The sequence below is a fragment of the Papilio xuthus genome, unplaced genomic scaffold (assembly GCF_000836235.2).
Source record: "Papilio xuthus unplaced genomic scaffold, Pxut_1.1 DF828037.1, whole genome shotgun sequence".
Taxonomy (NCBI): Eukaryota; Metazoa; Arthropoda; class Insecta; order Lepidoptera; family Papilionidae; genus Papilio; species Papilio xuthus.
This window is the reverse complement of record NW_013530612.1, coordinates 1859292-1881194: the sequence shown is the minus strand read 5'-3', so window position 1 is coordinate 1881194 and position 21903 is coordinate 1859292. Positions and strand designations below refer to the sequence as shown.

General features: G+C 35.8%; 2 protein-coding genes across 2 annotated transcripts in view; both read left to right on the top strand.

Moving 5' to 3' along the window:
- The first annotated feature begins 60 nt into the window (after positions 1-60).
- On the top strand, positions 61-1809 carry LOC106114719 (tubulin beta-4B chain-like). The gene is made up of 2 exons (XM_013308025.1): positions 61-296; positions 458-1809. The coding sequence occupies exons 1-2, from the start codon at positions 240-242 to the stop codon at positions 1745-1747; spliced, it is 1347 nt and encodes a 448-aa protein (XP_013163479.1). The 5' UTR covers positions 61-239; the 3' UTR covers positions 1748-1809.
- A 412-nt stretch (positions 1810-2221) lies between these two features.
- LOC106114582 (diacylglycerol kinase eta) overlaps positions 2222-21903 on the top strand; it is a 62804-nt gene continuing 43122 nt past the window's right edge. The window contains exons 1-2 of the mRNA XM_013307844.1: positions 2222-2488; positions 18033-18143. Coding sequence (XP_013163298.1) covers positions 2345-2488; positions 18033-18143 — 255 coding nt within the window. The 5' untranslated portion in view covers positions 2222-2344. The remainder of the gene's footprint in view (positions 2489-18032; positions 18144-21903) is intronic.

The following is a 21903-nucleotide window of genomic DNA, read 5'->3' as shown; positions in this document are numbered from 1 at the left end:
ATTCTAGAACAATTCTATTCTTGAAATTCGAAACTTCAATGAAACGAAAATGATTCGGACAGCACATTCGTCTGAAATCCGGCGTAAGATGCGTACGGTGTGAAGTTGTGCTTAATTTTTTTATATTTTTTTTTATTAGTCTTAAGTTAATGTTAAGCATCAACAAGATAAATATATTTTGACCAATTTTTTCAAGAAATTGACAAGTATCTGATTCTAACAGCGAGTAAATTATCAAGATGAGGGAAATCATCAATCTTCAAATTGGAGCTTGCGGGAACCAGATCGGAGGAAAGGTATGTTCTGACCAATTCCGAATTTTGTAATCAATGCAGGCAAATTGTATAGAACTACGATTTAAAATTAATATTTAGACAGTTGACTTCGACTTACATTGGTTACAATTAAGAATAAGTGGTAGTAGTCTTTTTATTAAAGTTGATCTGTTTTTCGGCAGTTCTGGGAGGTTATCTCTGACGAGCACGGTATCGACCCGTGCGGCGTTTACCACGGAGACTCTGATCTGCAGCTGGAGCGTATCAACGTGTACTACAATGAAGCCTCTGGCGGCAAATACGTGCCGCGCACTGTACTCATCGACCTGAAACCTGCCACCATGGACACGGTGCGCTCCGGGCCCTTCGGCTGCCTGTACCGCCCCGATAACTTCGTGTACGGCCAGAACGGCGCCGCAAACAACTGGGCGCGCGGCTACTACACCGAGGGGGTGGAGATTCTTGAGTCTGCCTTGGACGTCATCCGGCGCGAGGCGGAGAGCTGCGACTGCCTGCAGGGTTTCCAGATGCAGCAGTCGCTGGGTGGCGGTACGGGCTCCGGTCTCGGCACGCTACTCATCAACCGCATCCGCGAAGAGTACCCTGACCGGATCGTGCTCACTTTCTCAGTGTTCCCCAGCGCCAGGGTGTCAGACTGTGTCGTGGAGCCCTACAACACAACGCTGGCGGTCAACCAACTGGTCGAGAATACCGACCACACGTTCTGTTTGGACAACGAGGCGCTCTACGATATCTGCTTCAGAACTTTGAAACTGACCACGCCGACGTACGGCGATCTAAATCATTTGATCTGTGCGACGATGTCCGGCATTACGACGTGCCTACGTTTTCCCGGACAGTTAAACGCGGATCTACGTAAACTGGCCGTGAATATGGTCCCCTTCCCGCGCCTCCATTTCTACACGCCCGGGTTCGCACCACTTACTTCCCGCGGCGCCCAGCAGTACAGGGCCCTAACCGTCCCTGAACTGACGCTGCAGATGTTCGACGCGAAGAACATGATGGTGGCGTGCGACCCTCGGCACGGGAGGTATCTAACCGTGGCGACTATTTTCAGAGGTAGAATGTCTATGAAAGAAGTAGACGAGCAGTTGGTTAATATTCAGAACAAAAATAGCACGTATTTCGTCGAATGGATTCCGAATAATGTGAAGATAGCGGTGTGCGATATTCCGCCCCGAGGGTTGAAGATGGCGTCGACATTCATAGGGAACACGACTGCGATTCAGAGCATATTCAAGAGGATAGGCGAGCAGTTCGTGGCGATGTTCAGGAGGAAAGCGTTCCTGCACTGGTATACGGGTGAAGGTATGGACGAGATGGAGTTCACGGAGGCGGAGAGCAACATGAACGATCTGATCTCTGAGTATCAGCAGTACCAGGACGCTACGGCCGACGACGAGGGGGAGTTCGACGAGGAGGCGGCGGACGAAGGAATGGAGGAAGAGTGACTAGTTTGGTGTTTGCATTTGTGTACGTCCATTGTTTGTGTAATAAATATAATTGCCTATAACTTGTTTTTTGATTCATTCATTCGTTATTCATTTCATTATTCCAAGTTACCTACATATGGAGAACTAAATTTGAGCCCCAAATAAGCCACCACCGCCGCTTTCTTTGATAGGTTCCGAGCACCTCAAGGAAATATGAACTGACTACGACATAAATTGAAAAATTTAATGAACTGAAATTCATGAAATGTAAAATATTTGTAAATTTTGAATGTTATGTAACTTCACTGAAAAGCGATGTAAGATTAATGCAGCGCCATCTGTTATAAAGATAAGTTAGAAGCGCAAACTGCAGAAGATTTCCAGCAACGCACACGTCAATAGTTCGCGCACATTGAACTAGATGTCGTGGCACCACTTCAGGCTTGTTTTGTTTTCAGTGGCTGTATTGTCAGAGTGGTCATGGCGCTCGCTCGAAATGTCAGTGAGGTAGCGACTCGTTATAAAATAAAGAAGTATTAGTTAGTTCTGTATGATGTAGCCGTGTTTGATGTGTGCCGAGTGCGGAGTGCGTAGCGAGCGAGCGGCCGCGGTGCGATGGCGGCCCAGGGCAATGCGGCCGGCGGCGGCGGTGGGCGGGCGCGCGCGGGCCCTGAGGACACCAGCACTGACAGCGACAACGACACGGAGAGGAAGGCGCTGCTTCGCCGCATATCGACCAGCAAGTGCGTCGGCAGATTGGTGAGTACGCGACCTATAGCTGTTGTTGGCCACTCATTTATCCTTGTCAAAATCCCCTCGAAATGGGTGTGACGCGTCCGTAGTGCGGGGTGGCGGGGAGCGCGCCATGTGCCTGTCGCCCGGCCGTCCTCAGTAAATGAACATTTTTTAAGGAAATTTTTATTTACTGACGGCGATTATGTACCGAAGTAACGAGGTGTGGAATCTGACCTATTTAATTGTAAATAAAAGCTTAGGGAGAAAGCAATCCGAGCGTGCGGTGTCCACAATTTGCGCGGGATTAGTCGGTGGTGATTGACCTACAGATGCGTGTTATTTGTTTTGATTTTGATGTAAACAATTACACGCAAATAAACTATCTTACTATCATTTTTCGGTATAAATAATACCATATTTATTTAACAAGTGTCGCTTTGTGTGTTTAAGTCATTCCAATCAGAATGCTAATATAATTTCGCGCTAAGAACTTGTGCCAACTTTGTGAGAAATACAATTAGGAATCGGTTCGACTGTGGACGTGTTTACACAGAGTTTGATAGGATTCGAGCAGATTTGTCAGATTGAATAATAGATTATGTTTACATGCGTACGTGAGAACACCTTATCAAGAGTAAGTTATTTGTACGTTTTATTTAAAAAATAATAAATTATGTAAAGACTTCACAATAAAACTCGAATGCAGTAATGGAAAATATTTTCATTGCATTATGTATTCATAAAAATTCTGCTAAAACAACTTAAACTGTCTTTTAAACTACTTGCCTGATCGTTAAAGTTAATATAAAAACTAGGATTTTATTAACAAAAATGCAATATTTACGTCGCATAAATGGAGAATTTAAATTCAATTTGGAGCTTTTGGTAATTAAGTCCGAGTTGGATTGGCTCTTGCCTTTTTGGGTATGGGCAAAGCGCAGTCCAATTATTTTACGTTGGAATGTAAATTGACATAGGCAGAAAGAATTATGAGATTTTGTTTCTGTAAAGAACTGAACTATGTCATTCAAGGAGTTTAATTTTAAAAGCCATGTATATGACACGGTAACCCATTCGGTATGTTCCAAATGGCGGTAGATACTGATCGCAATACTTTGAGTGGCATTTATAAAGTCGCTGGCTTATTGCCAGTTTCATTTTGAAGTAAAATCTAAATATTTGGCCTTTGACCTTTGCTGTCCCCCTTGTCCCGTCCCGCGCCCCCGCGCTATCCCCCTACTTCTTATTGTGCTTCAGAGAATGCATTGTTGAAAGAATGGTCGAGGGACGACCGTCTTTTGATTTGATATTAAACATCCTAACAAGCATACCTACAGAATACTTTCTTAATTAGAACATGTAACAATGAAACTTTCTTATTATTTTATGAAAGAACACGTACACCATTGAAATAAGATAAATCGCTTCAAGGCACCAATATTCTGTATAAAATCTCATTAATTTCCCAAATTCTAAATTCATTTGAAAACAAAAGCACCTGTCGGTTAAATGAAAGTATTGGCCTGAATAAAATGATAAATAATTCAAAGGAATAAATTCTTTCTATGTCTGTTACGTTAGTATAATGTGAATTATTTAACGTTTTTATATGTAACGAGTTTCGATGATCGAGTATGGAATTGCTTGTAATAACGCGATCCATCTTCGTCTTCAGGGCGATGTGAACGTATTTACCGTTTATCGTAAATATTTCTTATATAAACAGCATTGAACCTTACGTATGTTGTAAAATTTATCACGAAATATATAAGAATATTTTCATCTAAGATACTGAGGCAAAGGCTTCTTTGACATCGACGTCGAATATGGTCAGGTGAGGTCAACCTGTCGGCCGCAACGCTTAGTTCAGTCAATAATATCAAAGAAAAAATATCTAAAATGTAACGTAGCAGAAGATGCAAATATAAATTGCTACATATTTACTAAAAATAATTTTTAGTTAAAATTTTTCTTTTTAATAAAAAAAAATATATTACATAATTGTCCTTTAAAGTATGAACTTTTTAGTATTTTGAGAAGTTTGTTTTTAGTAGATCGCACGGTTTCTTCAATGAATAGTTGATCTCTGATGTAATCAGGTTGGTAACCCCTGGCAGAGACGGTCATCGCAAAAGTATTGGAAGTAGAAAAAATCTATATTGAAAAGTAACGGAACTTCAGAAGTCGGGTGACATATATATTTTTTAATGAAAACCGTAAGCAAGTAGGTCGATATTTATAGAATCCTTAACCGAATACAAAAATACATGGTCGCATTTTTAACAGAAAAAACTGTGAATAAATAAATTAATAGCCTAAGATGAGTAGACATAAGAAAAGGAAGTATTAACAAAAGGTAAAATTCGAGAAATTTTAAGTAAAAATCAAGGTTTACGTGAAAAACTAACATATAAAGGTTTAAAAAACTAGATGTAGAGGCTTTTGCTTGTCAACAAACTAGGCTTCTCTTCTACACGACCTAACAAATCAAGCGCTGAGTACTATATTCATGCATTCAATTCTGACATTCCCACATTTTTTATCTCGAAAAACTCTTTTAAAATTTTACTGAATTCTATGAACTCGCAGCTAATATATTTCTTTTCTATCTTGTGAACGCTCAATATTATTTTCAGCCATCGTTACTCCGGATCTCCCGTGGTTCTTAAGATGCCTATCTAGAGCACTGGTTTAATAGATGCAATAATTCAACGTGAGGAAACATTTTTGACATTATCAGATATCAAATCGATCAAAGAGCATGCGACATATATTGTTATCATATCGATTGCCCAAGTTTTTTCTTTCTACGCGAGATATAAAATGAGTCATTGTATATACATAAAGTATATAACACTTTACTAAATGTAAATACACAACAAAACTTGATATTTATTTATCTTTGTTATTGTATATTATTTTAAAATAGCTCAAATTTTGAATTTTATAACGAATATTTACGGTACGTTTATAAGCAATTTTAGCACCTGCATAAAACATTGGAATAAAATCGATACAGTATTTGGCGCGGTGATTGAGAAACGCCGGAGTTCCAATTACTGCCAAAGAGGATTTTAACCATAATCCTCTTGAGTGTTCGATACAAAGCATAGAAGCAATTCAGTTACCGGCTATCTTCTTGTTTAATCATTAAGCTACGACAAATGTGACACATCGTTTTATGTTTTGACGATGCTTTCATACGATTGACAAAATATGCGCTCCCAAAAACGATTACAATTTTATGTTTCATTTCAATCCAAATTTGAAGTATTTTCACAATAAACAAAGTACACAATTTATATTTCAATGATAACAATGATGAAATTATCATCACTTTAAGAAATATTTACTTACGATATATACGTTATTTAGAAATGCTGTTCATTCTAGTTTAGTGATATAAAGTTGTCACTCAATAAATGCGGTTCAATCGGGATTATCGTCTCTACGTGTTTGGCCTATTGCCACTTCTTAAATCCGATCTTTAAAGCTATTTTTATAACTCTCGTCCTTGTGTCGAATCGAATATATCGAATTGGAGAGATGTGAACATTGTAAAAAAATCTTTGAAAATTTTCGTCGAAAATACTGTCCTAATTTTTATATTTTATGTATAAATTGAACATTTAAGTAGTTTGAATAATAATAAGCAACATTCAAATGATCAGCATTATTGTCTAAAATAGTATAAACCTATCTACATTCCCGCCAATTTCATGGCCGCCATATTGTGGCGTGTGGCCGCGCAGGATGTCCGCTGGCTGTCACAGTTGACAGCACGCATTTTCGCCCCAGTTTTGCGCCGAGCTTCTATTGTTTGGTCGCTGACAGGCGAGTGATACGGGTCCAATGGCCCTTGGAAGCGATCGCTTTGATCGACAGAATCGCTTCAATGGAACACGCGTCCATTTACGATTGTACCCTTCCGAAACGTCAAGATATCGTTATTTGCGTGTCAAATACTTTTGTTTTATCAAAAAGAAAAATAAATATTATTGTATAAATTGGTCTGTAAATTCACGAGTTTGCCAGGTAAAGCAAACTCTCTTATTTCACAAAACAGCTGAATTCTCTACGGTACTGTACAATAGTTCTGACTAGAATTTAATGGCACTTTGGGGTGCGATGTAAAGCGTATAACTTGGAATTTAAAATTTTATTTTTTCACAAAACATTTATATTTTTAAACGTTTTACTTCAATCTTCCCGTAATTGTTTCGTTTGTAAGTGTATTCGTTGAAGTGGTCATTTATAGCATGGAGTAATTGTTTTACTGTGAACTTACTTAAAGGTACTATGTTTATAAAGGCACTAGCTGTCGCCCGCGACTACGTCCGTGCGGAAATTAAATGAAACATAATAAGTGGCCTATGTGTTATTCCAGGTTTTATATGTATGCCAAATTTCATCGAGATCTGTTCAGCCGTTCTAGAGATACCTTCAAACAAACATTCATCCATCTAAAAACATTCTCATCTATCTATATATCTATATCTTCTTTTTATATATAAAAGAAAGTCGTGTTAGTTACACTATTTATAACTCAAGAACGGCTTTACCGATGGCTGAAAATTGGTGAGGAGGTAGCTTAGAGCCAGGAGACGGATATAGGATACTATTTATCCTTTTTTTTTCGAATTTATGCCTTGAAGAGCTGCTTTTTATTTAACTTACGAAAATTATAAATGCGAATGTTTAGATGTATGTGATGTGGATGGATGGATGGGTGGGCTACACTAATTAAGTTTTTTTTTATATATCCACGCGGACGGAGTCGCAGGCGACAGCTAGTTTATAATATTAGTATGATCATTTAGTTTAAAACATTCGAGTAGAAACATTTATAAACGTAACACCTTTTACTCTTTGTGATCTTAAATTCATGTTGAGACAGCTGTCAACGAAGTTTTCTTACTCTCGATAACAGAAAATGTTCAAGTTGGAAAGTTTTACAGAGTCGAAGAGTCTTATTACAAAATACAATTTATTTTCTTTGAGACACTCGTAAATATAATGATAAATTTTGTTACAAATGGACGAACTTATATAGCTTAGTGCTCGGGTATATACTAAGATTTTTTTTTGGAGTACAAATCGTTAGTAACTTTAATGTTTGTACATTTGTCTTTATATTTAAGGATAAGAATCCGTAGGTTCTTAAACTTCACGCTATTATTACCAAGTTGCAGAGGATAGATGTGCAACGTTTGATTTTAAGAGTGGTTAGCTATTAACAAATATTATTTGAATGTATTATTCACTAGGGAAATAATTTTTTCTGTTTTTCAAACTATGTCCTTTGTATCCATTCCCTGTCTCTTACTTATGAGAGTGGTTCATAATTCTAGCTATCTAAATCTATACAGTTGACTCGCGTCGACGTTTTAACTGATATTCAATATCACAATACTTGCAATGAAAGTATAGAATACTAGCTGTCGCCCGCGACTCCGTCCGCGTGTTTGCCTAAAAAATAAAATTAAAATTTAGGGGGATGAAAAATAGATGTTGGCCGATTCTCAGACCTACTCAATACGCTCACAAAATTTCATGAGAATCGGTCAAGCCGTTTCGGAGGAGTATGGGAATGAAAATTGTGACACGAGAATTTTATATATAAGATAAGTTTCGAAAATTTACCTTTCCCTGTGTACGACGGACCTAAGTGAATTGGAGTCGGCAATTTGTCTAATTGTTGTAATTGCCTGACACCTGTGCTCGCACGTGCGACCTACACATGCCTACGACTAGCCCTGCTACCAGTGTTTACGTGTTACTGTAAAATTGTGAACATCGTATGTTAATAACGGGGTAAGCGAGGCGCGGGAGCGGGAGTGGGGAGACGAATCGGAGCCCGCCGCTGCGCTTGCGACGTCAGAGGCAATAATGTAATTGTAAGAAGAAACAACGTGTTATTTTTTGTAAAAGTGCAAATTTAGAAATACAATCAATTTAAGAAGAAATCGCAATTTTATTTACATCTTTAACATCGTATGTTTATAATCTGACTAGCATTTAAACAAGATGTATGGATGTTGTGAACTGAACATTAATCCACTATAAGTATTGTGTAATAAAGAAGGAAAGTATATTAGTTTACGATTCGACGACTTTTGATTATAATTTAAAATTAACATGATTAGATTTTAATTTAGTATATGAAACTTTTCATCGGGTCTCTGGTTTAAAACTCTATAGATTTAAAAGCCAGAGACCCGTTTATTCTTTTAGCATGTATATCAAGCTATATGTTTATGAAAAAGGGATTTAATCAGTGAGTAATGCACCATTCTGTCGACTTGTTTAGTGTGGAACCACCGTGCCGTCATATTATGAATTTCTCGCTTGCCTCGCTGTTAGAAGTGGAACGAGAGTTGTGGAAATATTTTCATCGCATAGTTGGCGACCGCTCCGGGGCCCGCAATTCTTTTTGTTCATAACCAGACATTAATAGCGCACCCTGTATACCCGCTCGTTAAATTAATTTCACTTTTATTTCCTTCGCGTATTTATATTGAGTTGTATTTTATAATGATATCGGGTACTTTAGCATTTCACTTGAAAAATAATATTTGAAAAGTACCTTTTTTAATATTAATGTAAATAATATTTATAAGTGCTTCTTTTTCAATAAAAATAATAAACAATATTTAATAAATAGTAGTTATAGCAAGTAATGTTTAACAGTCATTTATGTTAATATAGCTGTTGCCCGCAACTCCGTCCGCGCGTAATTAAAAAAAACTTTACAAAGACTATGTCTTCTTTCAGACTATGTTCTATAATTATGCCAAATTTCGTAGAGATCCATTCAGCCGTTCCTGAGATGCCTTCAAACAAACATCTATCCACGTAAATATTCGCCTTTATAATTTAAGTAAGACTAACGTATTTAAATATTAATTTAACAAACACAACTACCACCGAATGAAGAAGGGACAGTTCTGAGGCGTGAATCTGAAGGTGACTTAAATATAGTTTACCTCACGCCCGCGCCCACGCCGGCAGCGCCATCTACCGCACAATTTGTCTGCGATCTTTTACTTTAATATTGGATTATTTATCTACCTTGTTTTTCATCGCCTGTCATCAACGCCGAGCATCAGTTTTATCGCCTTTAACGAGTGGACTTTACCGAATGTAAGGATTGGTTCATATTACAACATTTTTCTTTAACGTGGAAATCATAAGTTGGCAAACTAGCAAGCGGCTACCTCAATTCGCTGAAATAGCGAAGCAACTGTTCCCATAGTCATTCGCAAATGCAGTTGCGTTTACCGTTAATCGTAAGAGGAGAGTACGCACAAAAAGAGGATTTCCCCAACCCATGTGTCCCCTTCTCTGACAAATACACGTCCACTTCCCATCTTTTTCTAATAAGAGGCGGTTTAGAAGTGAAAGGGATGTTCGTGCAGTTATTAATGTAACACGGTGGGTTTAAAGTTTTCTGCTAAGTCTGATTACAAAGTCTATTTATTCTTCCTTTAATTAACGATCACAGTGTTAAGTGTTGTTAAGTTAAGTGGAGACTGTATAAAAAATATAATAATTACACGGAAGAATATTTAAACTTGTGAACTTAGTTTTTATATAAACTTACTTGCTGTCGCCCGCGACTACGTCCGCGTGGATATAAAAAAAACTTAGTGTAGCCTATGTGTTCTTTCAGACTATGTTCTATACGTATGCCAAATTTAATCGAGATCCGTTCAGTCGTTCTACATTACATCTATCTAAACATTCGCATGTATAATATTAGTAAGTTAAATAAAAAGCAGATCTTCAAGGTTTAAATTCGGAAAAAATGAATAAATAATAGTATCCTATGTCCGTCTTCTGGCTCTAATCTACCTCCTCACTAATTTTCAGCCATATCGGTAAAGCCGTTCTTGAGTTATAAATGGTGTAACTAACACGACTTTCTTTTATAGATTTATGTAAGAAAACTAACACGTTTCAAAGCGTTTATATACTAATACAAATAAACTATGAAGCATACGAAATTCAATTTTCATTTATGTATTATATATATTCGTGTTGGATCAATACTAATTGTATATAACGCTTTGTCGCGTTGCTCACAAAGCTGATATTCATCGCGCTTAAATTAATTGCATATTAAATTGAAATTGTATCAAATATTAATTGGATTTTATCGTTTATTATATTAATAATTGAATCAAATCATCCATGTCAGTTTTTACATACGACTTCATGTAAAAGAAAAGATGACTAAACAAACATATATATTTTTTTATATCATTAGGTGGCAAACGAGCGAGCGGCCATCTAAAATCGCAATTGAATATGCGTTGCCTACCTTTAATCGACGGAGGAGAGGATGTACAGAAAGAATATATTTCCTTATAAGAAAAAGGGTGGGAAGGGAAAGATGACTAAATTAGGCCTCCGGGATGCACACTCATCAGACCAAACGCGGAATTGCTTCCACTTCAAGCCCGTCTTCAAAATGTATATGCAGTTTTCCTGATCACATCAGAAATAATGGTTACAATATTTTTTAATATCGTAAATAAATGATTGACTTTAAAATAATACATAATATTAAACATATTCTTATCTCAACTTTTCTAAGAGTATGACACATGTGAAATATAAATGTTTAAAATTGCTGACAGTGAAAACCGACCTTAATTAGACACAAATTGTCATCACCTACTAATTGACTAAATGTATTAAACTGTATTCCATGTGATCGTGTTGGGGCAGTGTAGGGCGGGCGGCGCGTAGCGTAGGGCGTGCGGGTGAATGACCGGTCGCGGCTTGTATTATTGCCCGTGTTTACGCGATGGCAGATTGCCAGCGGTGTGAAGAATCGCAGCCGACGACGTTTGAAGATGCCGCCTTAACTCCATTAAGATGACACAACTGCTGTCTGGTGTACTCGGTACTTCACAGATGGATTATTTGTTTTTTTTTTATATTTAAAACTATATGATTTCGCCTTGATTTCTGGAGCCAGTATATAAATGCACAATATGGATTTAGTTTACGATTCTGTGTCACCTCTTGTAATTCAAACAGCTTGACCGATTTTGTTGAAATCGGTTTTTAGTAGAAATTCGATTTATATTCAGTTAAACTAATTATTGCTTGTATGTGTACAACAATAACACAACTCACGCTCGTAACCCAGAGGGGTAGACAGAAACCATGGACCTCAGGTGCGGTCTTGACAAACCTCTCTAACTTCTGCTACATTAAACTTATTCCGGAGTAAGAAAGCCGAATTACATTTATCGAATTGTGTATTTATTTAGAATTCCCTTTGTGTTTTACTCGATACAATTTCATAGAGCCTGTTCGGTCTGAAAGCAAATAATAAGGTATATTGATTGTGTCGCGGCCTCCGGCGAACAATCCGCGTAATTACGCACTACAAAGCATAGCTTGTTGTGTACATATCATGTACATTTAATTACATTTCTTCTTTTATACTTATAAAGTAACATGTTAGTTATTTTTATACAAGTTATATGTGATCTTGTTATTGTAAATATTTATTTTTAGAACATTGGTATGATTTTTTTTCTCAGATATTTTGTAGTATCATGAAGTATTTACACACTAATTAGGTTGAATACATGTTGGTAATATATTATCTGCCTCAGCCCGATTACAGTAATAAGTAATCAGGATCCGTACGACAGCGTGTGTCGGTGGAATATCTTAGTTTTATTGCTAATTAGTCTAATAAAGGAACAGAAATGTTGTAAAGTTGATTCTACATATGATCTAGTGAACAACGACATCTATCGTCAGAATAACAAAACGTAAGAATAGAATTTTATTTGGTGTATCAAACATGAAATGATCGAAAATGAAATTTCTACTTTTTTATTCGACCGTAAAAATCTGTACAGAATGCAGAAAGCGAAAAAACATGAAAATATTTGAAATAACTTCCCTTTAAAAAGTTCAGTGTAGCGCGCTGTAGGCGAAGTATTTTTCCGCAAACTTTACGTAAAGCATTTTTTTTACGTCAGAGACGAGCGTACTCGTGTTTGCTGGTTAACCTCGCCCGAAGATTTTTCCCTCTTCACTTTTATATTTTTTATTTACGTCTATTTGTACTATTTCGATTTATTTTTATAATCAAACTCAAACTGGTGAACGCTAATTAACATTTCAAAGTTAGGCTAATAATAAACAAAACAAAACAATGATACTTAAAATATAAAATTTAATTAAAATTGCTTGCGTATATTTAGTCGCAGAGAACTATAGATACTGTGACCATAAAACAAAGTTATTTAAGGACAATCTTAAATACAACGATAATAATCTTACAATTAATACAGGTCAATTTCATAAATATGTTTTAATGCGTAGTCCTAAGCTATATTTATGTCCACCTTAGTCTTTTCAAATTGAAATAAAGACAGTTTAGCTCAACAAGTACATGACAAAGTCCGCCCTCGTTTGGCTACTAGAACGTAAGTAAACTAATCAGAATGTCGTAAACAGTGTGTCGGCCGCGCTTATTTTATCGCCGATACTTCTTTTTGATTTCAGTTTATTTATCTGCTTGAGCTTTCAACGCGTCTCATTACAGCTTTAGCGCTTTTTCATCTTTAACCAATTGTAAAGGTGTGTACACTATGAAGTTTTTGTTTAATAAAATCAGGCCATCTTCGAAGTACTTATCAATCCTTGGGCTTGAAATATACGACAATAATATTAAAAATCTTAATTTCGTTCACAAACTGACTGTTCTCGAACCTTAGATTTTTAATATGCTGCTTAGTATATCCCTGTAAGATAATGACGTGAAAATTGACAATCAGTAGCCATGGGTTTCTGAGACCAAAGTTTACTTTTAAAAAATATTGTTATCTCTTTTTTTTCAAACATAATGACAGGGATGAGAGATTTTAGTCTCGGAAACCAACTGTTAATCTGTGTTTAATTAACTAGCAAATAATGAAATTAGAAATCATAAGTATATAAGGAAATGAACTGAAATCTTTCATTAAAAAACAAAAGCTATCGTAGCTGTATAGAATATAAAAAAAACTAGCTGTCGCCTGCGACTCCGTCCGCGCGTACAACGGCCTCTGTGTTCTTCCAGACTATGTGTCTAAATCCATGCCAAATTTAATTAAGATCGGTTCAGCCGTTCTGGAGATATGTACCGTCAAATAAACATCCATCCATTTAAACTTTCGCATATATAATATTAGTAAGATAAATAGTACAAATACAATAAAATGGATGTTACTTCGCTAGTCATTTGTTATTCCTTTATTTGAACCTTTCCCCCGTCATCGACCTTAGTGAATAGTTAATGTTTTCTAGTCGAGTGCGCATAAGTTATTATCATTGGTCATGTTTATACGTTTGGCGCAGCGCCGAGCGCATGAAAAATGACTGCCGAGAGACTATTAACGCGTAGGGTTTGATGCTGAATACTTTTACTGCGTTATTAATGAAGTACTCGTATTGACTAGCTAAAATTAATGTGACCACGGTCGAGAGGATTAGGTGTATAAGTCTTCAAGACGTTTGGTATCGAATGATAGTGTATTATGAACTTGTTAAATGTTATGTTATGTTTAGGTTGCGATGCGCTTTTCATTACATTCTACTTTTTTTTTAATTAAAAGTTGCGTGGTCTCTTTTCAATTTGATTATAATCATCCTTCATGTAACAATAAATAATTCCGTACTAATTCAGTGCTTAGGGAGGCTCTTAGTGTAGATTAGATGATTTGTCGATATATTTACGTCTGGTTTTATTTTTGCTTCAATGGAAATTCGACCTTAAAGTTGAATCAATTCGTTATTTATGAAAACAATTTCGCTTGAGGTGTTTGACTTTCTACTCTTTCATTGGGTGTCAGTTAGTTTTCACATAATTTAACTAATTACTAAACAAACTAATTTGAATTAATATTCCTGTTACTTGGAAATTATTTTAAACTGTAATTATAATCTTATTAATCCTCTTTGTTAACCTTTTCGAAGAATTATGTTCAAGTAAAATTAATTACACTTAATGAAATAGACATTTTCTTATTTATCACCGATGATTTCAAATTAGAGTGACTCATACCAACACATTGGTGTCTCCCAGATCTACACACACATACATACGTAGATCATACACACGTGCATACGAATATTTAATAAGTTTTTTAAGCCCCATTCGCACAGGCGCATTTTTATCGCGCTTTAAAAATGGGTTAAAATAGAACGAATGCATTTCTACGTATCTACTCATACGGCAAAATGCTATATGTTTTTATCGCGCACTGTTGCATTTTGAACGCTGGGCGACCGGAACAAGAGTAATTTTAAAGCGTTCGTCGCTTGAGCCGCGCAAAAGCGTCAGTTCGAATGAGGGCTTTACCTACGTCTTTAATTTTTATTATTATAATTTAATTTACCTATCTGTTCTTCCAGGCTATGTTCTATATGTATGAAGGGCCTCCGATGGGCTCGAAACTAGTCGGTGCCGCCACCGGACGAATGTACTACTACTAGAGTGTTTACCCGTTTTTTTATATAAGTTTATATATCCATTCATCTAAACATTCGCATTTATAATATTAGTAAGATAGTAAGATTTTACTTATGCTATTATTTTATTAATAATCTTATCATTATTTTTACCAGATGTAGTGCGAAATTGTAAAAAATCGCTTTACATCTGGTAAAAAAAAACATACTTAATCAGGAGTATATTTCGATGTGGTATTAGTATATTGGCAGACCGCCTGTGAACTAAAAGCCACATTAAGTACTAATGCACCCCGTATCGTATTACTAGGTCGGCCTTTCGTTTTAAATGTTTACTATGAAATTCTAGTCGCTATAAAATGGGTGTAATTTTCATCGCCCTCTAGCGTATAAAGTAAGCAACTGTGGATGAAAAACAATTTAAATTATCGTATTTTTGACTAAAGAAATTTAAGTATGATTTTTTGATATATTATGTTCATTATCCGAAGGCTTATTTATGAAACTAAACTAAATTTTTTTGCTACTAGATGTCGCACGCGACTTCATTCTAGTGGAATTAAAAAAAAAACTTAATTAGTAGCTTATGTGTTCTTCCAGTCTATGATCTACAGTTAAGCCAAATTTCATCGACATCTGTCGAGCTTTTTTTTTTTATATCAAAAGGTGGCAAACGAGCGAGCAGCCACCTGAAATCGCTGAAATAGCGAAGTGACTGCTGCCCATAGACATAAGTAATTGCATATGCGCTGCCTACCTATAATCGATGGAGGAGAGGATGCACAGAAAGAAAATATCTTTCCTTTCCATGCATCCTCCCATCCGTAAAGTCCACTTCCATTTCCCATCCTTTCCTTATAAAGAAAAGGATGGGAAGGGAAAGATGACTAAATTAGGCCTCCGGGACGCACACTCATAAGACGAAACGCGGAATTGCTTCCACTTCACGCCTGTCTTCTATGTGGTCGTGGTATTTCACCGGGCGAGCCGGGCCGATTCGTGCGAAGATGTTAAAGCGGGCTCTACCACTGTCAAAGCTGTTCCTGAAAGAGCTTCTAACAAGCATCGATCCAAACATTCGTATTTATAATATAAGTAAGATCTTAGTACCTACTTGTGTGCTGTTTATTTAAGGTTAGTTTCAAATTTCCATCTTAATTAGTCTGTGGTCGTGAGTTAAAAGCATACTTAACCGAAATGGAAGCGATGGAAGTTGTATTAATTATATGAAAGTGCTTAATGCATTTCGCATTAACTTCCCGCTACGACGATAATTATAAAAAACTGTTCGAAAATTATATCGCTAATGTAAAATTTATATTTAGCAAATATTTAATACTTTATTTTTTATGGCCATCGCTCGCGGCTCTGTCCGCGCAGAATTAAAAAAAAACAAAATATGTTCTTCCAGGTTGTATGAGATCCATGCAGCCATTCTCAAAATGCCTTGAAACATACATCCATCCATTCATTAGCATTTATAATATCAGTAAAATACATGATAGAGGTTTTTCACCATCAAGTTCTTTACCTTACGGAGGGTCGGCACATTTACTACTCTTCCATATATTATTATCAGCCGATATGTTTTGAATTCACTCCTTTCTTTTGCATATCCACTTCCACGAGTTTATCTTAATCACTGGTTTATATAATTCCAGTACAGTGGGACAGTAGCGCCTAAAATGAACGCCGGCATAATGTAAACACTAACTGACGCCAGTGAGCCCATACAGTCTATGTTAGACCAGCGCTACTGTCTTACTGTACTCACATTATAACAGTGGTAGAGCCCGCTTTAACATCTTCGCACGATGACGCCCGGCTCGCCCGGTGAAATACCACCACCATACAGAAGACAGGCGTGAAGTGGAAGTAATTCCGCGTTTCGTCTGATGTGTGTGCGACCCGAATGCCTAATTTAGTCCTTTTTCCTTTCCCACCCTTTTTCTTATAAGGAAAGTATGGGAAGTGGAAGTGGACTTTCCGGATGAGAGGATGCATGGGAAGGGAAAATATTTTCCTTCTGTACATCCTCTCCTCCATCGATTAAAGGTAGGCAACGCATATGCAATTGCGTATGTCTATGGGCAACGGTCACTTCGCTACTTCGGTGATTTCAGGTGGCCGTTCGCTCGTTTGCCCGCACCTTCTGATATAAAAAAAACACAGGTATAAATCTAAATAGTCTAAGAATGTTACGTCGAATTCATTTAAAATGTAATTTCGACTCTTATTTTTTTTTTATAACAATTTATAAGGCTGCTTTGTCAATACATTGATACAATTTTCATAACTTAATGCTCTATGAGTTGATTAATATTCTACTCGATACTAAGGGATGACTTATAAATGTAATAGATTATTTTGTAATATTAATATCAAAGATTGATGGAGCTGTGTATTAATAGTCTTGAGACGACCATTCTTATATCTTTAAATGAGCAATTATTGTATATATATATATAATTGGAATCTCAGAATCGGCTCCAACGATTTTCATAAAATTTAGTATATAGGGGGTTTCGAGGGCGATAGATCGATCTAGCTAGGAATAATTTTATTTTATTTATTAAGAATAAGAAAATGTCATTTTATTCGTGTTTTATCGATAATCAACTTAAACATAAACTTAACTTTTTCTAGCGGTATAATCGAAAAATGTTATTCATATTTCATCATTTTATTAGTAATTCGTACTTAAATATAATTTTCAAAAAACACAATTTAAAAAAAAATACCGAGCAAAGCTCGGTCATCCAGGTTCTAATGTATTATTTTACCTTTCTCTATAATTAGATATCGTGAATTATGTCAGAATTCTGGTAGCTAAGTATCCAAAGAAATAAGTTTAGAAGGTTATATCTAGGACAGAGAGTTTTGGTTAAATCTTGTTTGGTCTTTATTAAAACTTCTTTTACCGTGGGCTTGTAAAACCAAAATCACCGATTGAAACATATTGTTGACTCTATCTTATTAAAGATGAAAGACAGGGTCGACGATATGTTTTATACATAAAAGATATCAGAAACCAACGATTAATAATGATGTAATATAAAGCTGTTATGTTTGTTGTCTGCAGCCGGTGGTGAAGGAAGGCTACCTGATGAAGCAGACGCGCAGTTTTCAACGCTGGCAACGCCGCTACTTCCGGCTGCGTGGCCGCACGCTCTACTACGCTAAGGAAAAGGAGGTAAGTCATTTTTATTAAAGTTATGTGAGTCGCCGAAATTATGCGATAAAATTGACTTATAATACTAGTGAAGATATAATTACTTAATGTTTTCTATATTATAAGGTTTTGAGCTTTAATATGAAAAATGGAACATGAGTCATTCGTTTTATAATATTAATCGATGTCGCTCGCCGATTTATTCTTTGAAAAAAATTATGAGCGTAGTAGCAATTAGGTCTATAGAAAGAAATAGAACTTAAAGAAAATATAAATAAAAAGTAGAAATAAGAATGAGAAAGTGTTGCGGTTGATCCAATGGGTCCGGAGAAAGTTCAATACTTGCCGTTAAAGAAATCAAAAAAAATCCAAAATACCTATCATCCCGAATAATTAATCATTTACTTGATGGATCTCCATGAAGATGATGGAGTGTCGCTGGATTATTTAGTAGACGCCATATTTGTTTTGACATTTATATTGATAAAGTGTTTGATTAATTCGAACGCATAGTCCTTTGTTAAGGTCTGATGATACATTTAGCATCAAGTGTGAATGTCTATACATGTGAACGAATGCTTATTGATCTAATTTGAATCCCTTTGTTTAATCTAGTTTATAAGTAGGTTTTTATACTCTTTGGTTGAAATAACCGCGATAACAGCGCCCCTTTATGTGATCATGAATCAGACAAGGTTTTTGACCTATAACTCGCTTCTCTATGATTATAAAATAGAAAATTATAATAATTGCAGTATTTAAACGGCAACTATAGATTAAAATATAAACTAGCTTCTCTGATGTGTGAATAGGTTATAACTAAATACAAGACGGCGTTAGTATTTTCAGCATTACGTAATAGATGGCGCTTTTGCAGATTGACAAGTAAAGGATTGCAAATTATTTGCACAAAGAAAAAATACTTTTCAATAGTTAATTAAACTAAAAGAAATAGTATAATAAAATATGCAAATTAATAAAAAAAACAATTCTTGGAGAATACTTTTTTTGATACAAATCATTAAAGACTTGTGCTTAGAATTGTAAAAAGTTTTAAAACTTTTTGTTGGAACTTTATTTTTAATTTAAAAGGAAAAATAATTGTTTCTTATATTTTTAATGACCTCTATCGTATTTCTGTTGTAAATTATATCAAAAGAGACTGTAAAAGAACGTTGTGAACAATGAAGCAAAATTCAAACAACATTTTCGTATTCGTTATTTATTTATTACCTCATTCCTGTTTTTCCTCGTGAATCTCTTTTGTTTTATCATATACTGCTTCATTGTTTGAATGCTCTGAGCGTAACATATTGCTGATTGGATGCATTCGAGTGTGAGGTTAAGTGAGCCAAACTGTTTAATTGTTCTTGATCTTCAATTAAATTTAATCAACTAATTGCTTCTGGAAATTGCCAAAGTCCACAACAATTACTGTCGTTGGCTCTCTCGATATGAGCAATACCATTACCACACGGAAGACAAACTTGAACTGCATGTACTCCATTGATACAGTAGTAGTAGGCCTTTAGATTAATTTTCTTCAATTATTCAAGCTTTAAATAATTATAACGTACTAGGATTACGCGTCAGACATGCAATCTTTTCTCATAAGAAATGATACTTTATGATATTTATAATAGGCATAATAATGAATGTTTTCTGTTATTAAAGTACATTTGAACTTAATATTACCAAAAAAACACAATCCTCTGCAGCTTCGCTTGGATAGATGTTAAAAAATATACAGCCTTTTCTATTGGCTGATAGAAAAACGTTTTTTTTTTTCATTTTAGTAGTCTTTGAATATATCTCTCTTAGTTTACTTTTAATCTTTGACATGCGAATAATAACCAAGTATATTTTTTTTGTTTTTAAATTAATGTTGAATTGACATAAGAAGATTTTATAGTTAACTGAATACTGGATTCCATGAGATATCATGCTCCAATGTCTTATTGGATGGAGGGGAACGTCGCTTGAGTTTCATTGAGCGGATAATTTGCTATGGACGCCATCATCAAGATTAGGTGCATTGTCTAGTTATGTATTATTTTAAAACAGATATTATTTTATCGATACTTTAGTTTCATTTTATTTTAAATTTCATAATCTATGCTGGTTAGCAATGCTGCACTATCTTATATATAAAATTCTCGTATTACAATTTACGTTCACACACTCCTCCGAAACGGCTTGACAGATTCTCATGAACGGGATAGGCTGAAAACCAGCTCCGCATGGCCATGCCATGCGGTACACGCTGAGCCTGCAGCCCATTGTCGTCATACATATAAATATATATTTATAATTACTGTGTGATTTGATGTATTTGTGTGATGGCAATAAAGAAGTTTTATTTTATTTTTTATTTTAAATTTTGTGAGCTTATGGAGTAGGTCTGAGAATCGGTTACTATCTATTTTTTTTACCGCGCAGACGGAGTCGCGGGCGACAGCTAGTCTAATCTAAATACATAAAAATCAATTGTTGTTCGTTAGTCTCGCTAATACTCGAGAACGCCTGAACGGATTTATTATATCTTGATCTTGTAATGTCAGTGGAGGTCTAGGAAAGATTTAAAAGGTACGAGGTAACGAATTTCGTAACGCGCGGACGGTGTCTCGTGCGAGAGCTATTAAAATAAATTTGATTGTGTAAAGTTTTTAATGAAGCCCGACAAATGTTTTCCTTTTTCCACGGATGATAGCTTTATTAAAATTATCTGAAATATCTGTTTATTAATAATAATAATAATACAAAGCCTATCAAAGTGAAGGAATTTAATAAATGAAACGCTGTAGTGCCTCGCTTCGCAACCCTTCAAAGTTTCGCATTAGACGAAATTAAATGACAAGTCTGCGGTAGTCGGGTAGTGGTTAGAATGGAAATTTTCCCCGCGAGAAAGCCTTTGACGCAGACAATATAGTTACATTTAACTTGAATAAAAAGTTATAACCAGATTGTCACATATATAAAAGACAATTATATGTATCGTAAAATTTATAGCTTAAAAAATTACTTTTATTTTATTAATTTTTTACTTCTCTTTAAATTATTTAAGTTATAATAGTTACTGTAAACAAACAATACAGAGATAAGTTACGTCACCTCGATGAGTTATTTAGTAACTATTATAAAGAAACGTTCATGAAAAAAATTCAAGTAACTAAACTTGTATCTACTCTTGTTCGCTATGTTTAAGTTATACAGTGGTGTATATTTATTTTATAGAAAAAAAATGCCCAACATATTAATAGCAGTATTGTTAAGTTAGCTGTAAGCATCACATTGTCTCATATAATCCTCACACACACAGACACACAAACTCACACACTCATGAAATATGAAGCTCTCTAGGAAGCTCTCCATCAACATCGATAGCTGACTTGCCGGCGATTTGCTAGAGTCGTCAGATTAAATGCGTTTACATTTCGGCTAAGCTAAGGACGTGTCGTTGGAGATGTTCGGGGGATGACAGAGCGGGCGGACCCCCGGGGAGGGAGCAGGGCAGATAACACCTGGCAGACGGCTGGGCGCCACTACCCCGATGCCTGAAAAGCTTAGTCGCGCGCAAACCGCCCGCCCGATAACACGTCAGTTCCGTACTGGGCGCGCTCTGAGCTTTGCGATCCTTTGCCGCTCAAATTATTAATGAAAAACATTCGATTATCATTTACTTTGCTTTAAACAGGCTTATATAGGTCTAATACATTAGTTGCAGTTTGTTTTTGTGATTCATATTTTATGTTCTCATGTTTAAATTATGACCCGGTGTTAT

Bases quoted from the DNA above. Each gene is read 5' to 3' on its own strand.
- LOC106114719 (XM_013308025.1), top strand. From the start codon at position 240: ATGAGGGAAATCATCAATCTTCAAATTGGAGCTTGCGGGAACCAGATC. The intron at 297-457 runs GTATGTTCTGAC...GTTTTTCGGCAG, and splicing joins GGAACCAGATCGGAGGAAAG to TTCTGGGAGGTTATCTCTGA.